The following is an 8,247-nucleotide window of genomic DNA, read 5'->3' as shown; positions in this document are numbered from 1 at the left end:
TGTCACTGTAGACTAATTGGGACTTTAAATCTCAGGTGAGAGGAAAACACCTTTCACTCCCTCACCGACCGTAAACCCGGCTTGACTCCCTGCAGACCTGGTCCACGGGTCCTGTCACGAACCATTTCGATCTCCCGGTCTGTGCAGTAAAATCGGATTACCGGCACATACAAAGTACAGTAGAGCCGAGCACGTTGCAACGCGCCGTGCCAGCTCCAACCTGATCCTTGAACCGGAGGATGTGACGTCACGCTCGGAGAGGAGATTGTCGGTAACGCTGCTCGTTAACGGTGATGTTTGCCGAGGATTATCACGGGGGTGGGGTGGGGTGGGGTGGACCAACTGTGAGTGAATGCAGCCGGCTCAGGTGAACCGTAAAGCGGGATAGAAGTCACAACACGGGGCCTGAACAACACCACCGCGCACCGAGCTCCGCGGTCATGGATCTAACTTTTGTGCTGTCCGCCGCTATCTTCACGCTGCTCGCGCTCGTGGTCGCGACGTCGCTGCTTAACGGTTCTTCGTCCGCGGGCGAGTTATTTGCAAGTTATTTCGGACGCGCAGGAGACGATGGTGCAGCTGGAGGATTAGATCAACCACCGGGGCCGACGCAGAACGGACATTTGCCGGACAATAAGAAGAAGACGACGCAGCAGCAGAAGAAGAAGGCGGAGGACGACTGGTGTGAGATCAGCGGGAGCGCCCACGATCACTGGGATGTGGTGAAATCTGTGCTTTCAGTAAGTGGGCTGCAATCGGCCGGTCACGAGAGAGCCTCGGTTGTTTGTTTTGTTTTTGCATTTTATCATGTAATTATCTCCTAATCTCATTTACTGACTCCCCCTTCCCCCCCTGCCACCACAGGTACAGTTTGCATGTCCATTCAGAGGTGGAAGAAACACTCCAATCGTTTATTTAACTAAAAGAAGCATTGCTATAAAGGAAAATAGTCCTTAACAAGTACAGCTGCATTATAAATCAGTAGTGTAAAGTAATTAAGTATCACAATTAAAATAAAAGGGGAAGTTACAAAACATTGAAAGATATTCAATTGAATGGAAAACCTGAATACGCAAACCTGTGATACATTTAGTAAAAAGTACATTATTTGAAGAGATAAATACTTAGAAGTACCTCGAAGGTGTCCTTAAGCAGTGCAGAAGAAATATTCAGATCCTTGAGAGAAAGTAATACCACAATAAAATACTAATTTAGAAGTAAAAGTCCTGCAAAAACAAGTATTATCAAACTGGAGTACTATTAGTGAGCATTAACATGTAAGCAGCGTTTTAACGTTGTAGGTCCAGATGAAGCTGTATGATAGTTTAATCTGTAACATTGCATTATATTTTATTAGCTGATCATAAATTGTCTATGTGGAGCTGCAACAATTATTTGATAAATGGATTGACAGGACATTAATCATTAATCAACTTTGATAATAGTTAAGTAATTTTGATTTAAGGTTTTTCTTTGCTCTTCTTTAACAGTAAAGCTTTTTGGGTTTTGCGCTCTTGATCCGACAAAAGAAGACGTCTGAAGACGTCACATTGGTCTGGGAAACATGAGCTATGCTATCCTTTGTAGACAAAAGATTATTTGATCAGCCCAGGAAATAATCAGCAGATTATTCAATTATGAAAATAATGAACTAAGTAGCTGCAGTCCATTATATGTCAAATAAAAAGTACAACATATACCTGTGAATTGTAGAGGTTGAAGTATGAAGTAAAGGACAAGTACTTCAAAACTGTACCGAAGCCCAGTACTTAAGTAGCTTAAATGTGGTTGATTTCCACCTCTGCGGACATTTTGAGTAGACGACATCCCCGTCACCTGTGTTGGCACCTTATATACAGTCATTGGTTTGCACTAAAATAACAGGCGGAGAGCGCAACAAGTATAGGAGGATTTCACATACAATAACTGCCTTTAAGCTTTACCCTCGTTTTGAACTCTTAGTTTGATTAATAGAGAACTGCAGGATGATCCTCCTCCACACACCTCTCAGGTAGCTGTCAGGACCCTCCCTGGTCTGTTTTTAGCCTCTTGGGTCCCTGTTGAGGACATCTGGATGTCTGCTCGTAGAGAGGACAAAACAGGACAGGGAGAGAGAAGTCACATCAGCACCTAAGGGAGCAAAGCATGAAACGATAACCTGTCACCTGCACCTGGAGTGTAGGCCAGATCAGCATCCAGGTGAGGTGAGGAATACAGGTAACACAACGAGCTATTTGTTTGGATCTCAATATCTCCACAGCAGTTTTTAATCTGGACCTTCCTGCAAGGACGTGCACATATTTCAAACTTTAAAAAAATACATTTATTGCTAATTTCTGGAGGGAAACCCTGTGAAAGAGTGATAGTTTGATGCTCCTGATCTGACCCCTTAATCCTCTGACAGGAGGAGGCACATCTCCACCCTCACACTGAAGGACTGGCAGCACCAGTTGAGCAATCCTCCTCCACATCCAGCCTGTCCGTCCCCAGGCCTGGATCTAGGCACAGGAGCTTAGAGGCAGACTCGTGGTCCGAGGCCTCGTCGCGGATGAGCCGTAGGCCGTTCATTGGGCTCTCTGATAAGGAGCTCCTAAAGTTTGCTTTCTCATACCCCCAGACTGAAGGAGCCGCAGAGAGCCCGGAGATCAACGGTGAGCACTGCGACCCACTTTGAAAAAGTTGTGCGTTAAATATTCAAATGTATACCACTATTTTCTTTTCTTTCCCCTTCAAAATAAAGGTTTGGGATTTCTCATCAAAGTGTCTTCTTTTTCATCAGATGAAGGGGAATCGAATGCAAACGAGTCCTTGAAGTACGTCCCTGGAAAGGCGAGATCCCACCACCTGCAAATGATGATGTCCTCGGACGAGCTGGAGGAGGAGCGGAGGTCAGTGGAAACTACAAATATGGGCGCCACTTTCTGATTAATGCCCCCTTCGTAAAGAGTTCATAAGACATTAATAAGAACAATGAAATGGAGAGACCCCTCATATAGCGGCACACCGGACGGTCCATGATTAATTAAAGCGCTGTGGACAAGTGTCATGTTTGAGGATGGTTTTCTACAACCTGGCAACCCAAAAGTTGTTCTTATTAATGAATTATGACCGATCATAAGTAAAGCATTAATCAACAATGTATTAACCGTTAATAAAGCCATTGAAAGGGTGCCTTGTGAAAATGTGCCCAAATATGTCACATAGAGTAAATTCACCTTGACCTATCTGCTTGATATCCCCCACTGTCCTCCTAAAATACTCAAACTGAACAAAAATACCTTGAAGATTCTTTGCCAAAGTTTTTGCTAAAAATCAAATGTCAAATGAAGTTCCCTTGTTTCCTCGTAGCTGCTCTCTCTCTCCAGCGTCCTGTCCTCTTCCTCCTCCTCCCTCTAATCTCCCCAACGCTGTCTTCACGTGTGTTTGTGTGTTGTTGCCGTTTCCCTCCACGTCCTCTTCAGGCTAGACTGAGTAAGGCCAGATTGAGTCTCTGCCAGGCATTAGCTGAGGGATGAATGACACGAGACTCACAGAAACCACTCGAAGCGTTCGCTGGCTGCTGGGGAGGGAAAAAAAAAATAGAAAACAGAGGAGCACCAAGTTTTATTTTCTATAATGTATCTGCATGCCCTGCTCTTATCATTGCAGGATACACTCCAGCACAGACTTTAACTGTCTGTGAGCCTGAAACAGGAGCAATTATTGTGGTAAAGTATGAGTTATTCTCACCCGTTTATCTCAGGGGAGTCACTTTCTGGCCATTGTATGAAAACTACTCTAAAGCCATTTTGCATTCTCAGTTTTGAGCTCGGCAGTGATTTTTTTTTTTTGGGCCTCATCAGCTCTTTTTTCTTTAAGTGGCCATGAAGCGACTGATACACATCCCACACACCCGCCTCCTGCTGCCCCATTATTCCACATTAGACGTGTGATTCTCAGGTGTCACAGCAGGTGTTGATTGTGTCTCCAGTCGTCACCTCTGACAGAAGAGTGTTAGTTAATCCTCTCAGGACTCTCCTCTGTTCTGCCACTAGGAGGACTCAGTGTAACGCAACACTGGGACACTTGGGCTGACCAGGGCTGGTTTTTGTGAGCCAGTTGCTCACAAAAACTATTCAGGCACTATGGAATGGAGAGAGTTGATGACTGTTTATGCTTTGACAATAAATCTTATCGTAATATGTGATGTCAGGATCAAACTTTTAAAGACAAATATCAAAGACAAATATCAAACACAAGTTATTACAATAACTTTGTTCAATGCTTAAAATCCTTTCAAGGGTGCATTTGCACAATCCCACGTGAAGTAGTTCATGTGTTGAAAAGCCACGTTTAAAGTAGTCTTCAATGTACTCACAATACATTTCCATTTCGAGAGTAGGGTAACCAGCCAAGGAGCTGCTTCTATGACTGTGTGTTTAAGTATCTCATCATTCTGACTTTCTATCTCATAACTTCGACTTTCTATCATAATTTTGATTTTCTATCATAATGACTTTCTATCATAGTTATGACATAGTTATGGCCTCCAGTTCCACTGGTAATCCACCAACAGCTCTTTAGTCTTTCATCCAACAATGGAGGAAACATCTGAGGAAATTCTTAAGGTAACAGAAAACAAGTTGAACCGTCAAACTTCAAGAGGAATGCCACCGATGCAGGAAAGCAGATAGCAGTGTTGGGAACGTAGAGGAGCGTGTTTGGTTATCAGCAAATATGAAACTAAACTATCAACATCAATGGAGTTATTAACATCAATAAGTTAATTAGTAAATACTAATAAGAACGGGGCACCACCCTGCGGACAGGGACCAATAACCAAACTATAAACTAAGTCTCATAATTAGTGTTCACTCACGATATTAACAGTCTGAATACTATTACACGTTTGGAGTGAGAGTGAAGGTTTGAGTTCGAGCACAGGCCACTACATCCAGTTATTATTACACACATATGCACAAGTAATCACAGACGACTGCTCTTTAAAATATAACAGAGTTCATTAAATCAAAATAATAAATGATCAAATCAAGTAATATCAAAACCAACAAACACTATCATATAATTATATGTCTAATACCTAAAGTCAAATGAATAAAGTGGGGTAAGGATATGTATATAGATATATGTACATGTATATATGTGTGTGTGTGTGTGTGTGTGTGTGTGTGTGTGTGTGTGTGTGTGTGTGTGGAAAGGAGGAGGGGGGGGCTTACTCAAACAGTGATGGTGGGTAATCTAAAAAGGGGGCGTGTGAGCCTACAAGCAAAGATGGCGGAGTCTAGAGACCTCCGACAAAATGGCTGAGAGGGGGCCACATGTAACCACGTGGGGCGGCGCACCATGTGGGTTGGGACAATAGATTACGCAACCACGAGTCTGAGAGGTTCAACAAAAATCAGTGAATCTAACTATGTGTGTGCGGGTTAGTAGGAAGAGAGCGAGCGAGCGAGCGAGAGCTCTGAGCGCAGTGCTCGGTGCTGCAGTGAGAAAACAGCTGATCTATCCGCAAAACTCTGCGGTCGGATTCTGAACCGACTGGCCACGCTTATATGGTGATAGTTGCGATTCTAAATCTCACTCACAGAGCCGATTTAAAGAAGAGAGAATAAAACCAAACAAAATAAAATAATCTCCAAAACAAAACAGATCTTTATCACTGCGGTGAGATGCGAGTATTGCTCTCTTATCACCCCGAAACTCGGTCGGCGAGACGAGGCTCCGCCACCGTGGTTTTGGTCTTTGAAGTGATAAAATCACAAGCTCCACATCCACTAGCAGCGACGGATCTGATGCAAACAGTTACAGCAGGAAATACACAATATAACAGGACTCCGTGGTCCGCGATGCTTGCGCAATAACACGTTATAACACGACAGTAACTTAACGTAACAAGATACAGGAATAACAACGACATAACGAATAGGCTAAATTAAGCTAATGCTAAGCTAAGCTAGGCCCAGATACCAGTAACTCTTACTTGTAGAAGCTTCGTTCGGTAGGGTCTGGTTCCAGTGGTAGGAATCACTCTGTCCTCGATGAGTCGCTGACTCTCGGTGGCGCGGCCTCGGGGCTGGCTGGCGCAGATGCTGGGGGGAAATCACTCGGTCCTCGAAGAGTCAATAGCTCTCGGTGGCGCGGCCTTGGCTGGCTGGCGCAAACTCGGGGGGGAATCACTCGGTCCTCGAAGAGTCGATAGCTCTCGGTGGCGCGGCCTTGGGGCTGGCTGGCGCAGACTCGGCCTCCTCGCTGCAGAGAGGGGCTTTTTAACTTCGGCTGAGGGACGAGGTTTGGGTCGTCCTTCCCGGAAATCTTCGGCGAGGAAAGATTGTTAATCGTCCTTCTGCCGGCGGTGTGTACACAAAAAGGGTGGGGGAACGGGGCATAGAAGTTATCCGTTCTCGCACTACGGGATCCCAAAACTCAAAATAAAACACAGTCTGTTCGACCAGCGAATGTTACATGTGACCTGATAGGATTTGATGAGGCAAACGCTTCCTTGTGGATCTTCTTGTCCCCAAGACAAGTCCGGAGTGAAGAGGAAGAATTCTAGCTGTGCTCGGGCTTATAAACCAGGTAGCACAACCAGTGGGGGGCCCTTTCTCGGCCAGTGAGGGACCAGCATCAGGTTTCTGCTGGAGCTGGGGGTGTGGTCATCCGGCATGAGGTTTCTTGCAGACCCCAGGTCAGGCATTTTGGTGAAAGGAAGGAACATGGCTGCTCCTTTGTTTGAAAAGCACGTGTGAAGGTCTCAGCCAGCCAGGAGAGCAGGGTCAGATCCCAACAGCAGGGTCGTCAGGGCGGGGTTACATTATATTACAGTCATTTAGCACAGGGGTTCTTAACCTTTTTGACCTCGGGGCCCAACTTTTCAAGTACAAAGTGTCCCGGGGCCCATTCAAATATTAACACTATTAGTTTAACTAATTGATCTCACTCTTGGTTTCATTTGTATTCAATAACTATATTGTTACCTGTTCAACTCCACCCCTATTTTGGAGCAAAACCGCCTAAAATGACATACCCCAATTAAAATGGCTGTAGCTTCTGAACCACTCTGACTATATGCGTCAAAAGTTTCAGAAAACCTGTAGGTCATACAGAAACAGAGCAGTGGGCCTTTGGAGTCAGTAAAAATTGAAGATTTTTGTCCGCATAAAATAAAAAAGTATCTTTCAGTATAAATAACTGCCTGTGGCTGTATCTGTACAGGTAAAGGACAGTATAGGGATGTAACTACACTATCAGTGAACAACTGCCTCAAATTTGAAGAAGATTGGATAAAGTATGGCCATTCTACAGTGTTTCTTCCATAAAGAGATCAGAGATCCAGGCGGAGCTCTGAAAGGATATTTGGACGTGATGTGTGAGTAGCGGACTTGCTGTGCGTAATGGCTGCGACCGAGCGCACGGGTAGCTCATTGGGAAGCTATATTGTAACTGAGCGTCACATGGATACCAGTAATATCTCTGGTGTCTTCAATTGATAACCTATGCGGCCCTCGCGGCCCACAGGTGCAAAACTGAAAGTTTTTGGCGGCCCTCTAGGTGGCGCTTGCGGCCCAATCGTGGGCCGCGGCCCCATGGTTAAGAATCACTGATTTAGCAGACATTTTCCCAAAATGTTGAGATATTCTCATTTATTATTAGTATCGGCACTGGGAGGAGCCCTGGTGTTTTTACACAATGTTCAAAATTCTTATTTACAAAAAATGTACAAAATTCTTTCACTACTCAAATATTCTTTATTTGTCTTCAGGGTGCAACGTGAGCAGCTGGCCGCCATCTTCCAGCTGCTGAAAGACAACCAGGAAACATTTGGGGAGGTGTCTGATGGAGAAATGGAGGAGCAGCTCAGACTCTACTCCATCTGAGACTCATCTTTGTGTTTTGGGATTCACCCTCTGACAGCGCTCCTGTAACCTACTGAAAGACTACTCAAGCGCACAAAAATGCTTGAATAAACTTATTCACAGTATTCAAAACAAGATGCACAGTCCACCCAACTACCGCTCACATGTTTCAATATGATGTACTTTGTTTGAATTGTGTTGTATCTTTGCTGTTTCAATCCACCTGTCTCACATACCACATGAAGACAAAACCCAAAGCAGCTGGATCTCTTGCAGCATAAAGCAGGATTTTCTAGCTACCCATATGCAAATAAAGGAGATAAAGGACTATTGTTTCCAATAGTTTTGTATTGTAATACAATAAATTAAATATCTTAATTTATTACATAACTTC

The 8,247-nt window shown here is 44.4% G+C and overlaps 1 protein-coding gene across 1 annotated transcript; it reads left to right on the top strand.

Moving 5' to 3' along the window:
- The first annotated feature begins 440 nt into the window (after positions 1 to 440).
- Positions 441 to 8,179, top strand: LOC142952031 (uncharacterized). Its single transcript, XM_076094014.1, has 4 exons — positions 441 to 740; positions 2,405 to 2,651; positions 2,780 to 2,888; positions 7,760 to 8,179. Exons 1-4 carry the CDS (start codon positions 441 to 443, stop codon positions 7,872 to 7,874), a joined length of 771 nt encoding a protein of 256 aa, XP_075950129.1. The 3' UTR covers positions 7,875 to 8,179.
- Positions 8,180 to 8,247: the final 68 nt, after the last annotated feature.

The sequence above is a fragment of the Anarhichas minor genome, unplaced genomic scaffold, assembly GCF_050575085.1.
Source record: "Anarhichas minor isolate MPS153535 unplaced genomic scaffold, ASM5057508v1 ptg000017l, whole genome shotgun sequence".
NCBI classification, from domain to species: domain Eukaryota; kingdom Metazoa; phylum Chordata; class Actinopteri; order Perciformes; family Anarhichadidae; genus Anarhichas; species Anarhichas minor.
Note: the sequence above shows the minus strand (reverse complement) of the source record. Positions and strands in the feature narration are given on the sequence as shown.

Excerpts from the sequence above, each read along its gene's own strand:
- LOC142952031 (XM_076094014.1), top strand. The coding sequence starts at position 441 with ATGGATCTAACTTTTGTGCTGTCCGCCGCTATCTTCACGCTGCTCGCG. Across the intron at positions 741-2,404 it reads TGGTGAAATCTGTGCTTTCA|GAGGAGGCACATCTCCACCC; the intron begins GTAAGTGGGCTG and ends ATCCTCTGACAG. Across the intron at positions 2,652-2,779 it reads AGAGAGCCCGGAGATCAACG|ATGAAGGGGAATCGAATGCA; the intron begins GTGAGCACTGCG and ends CTTTTTCATCAG.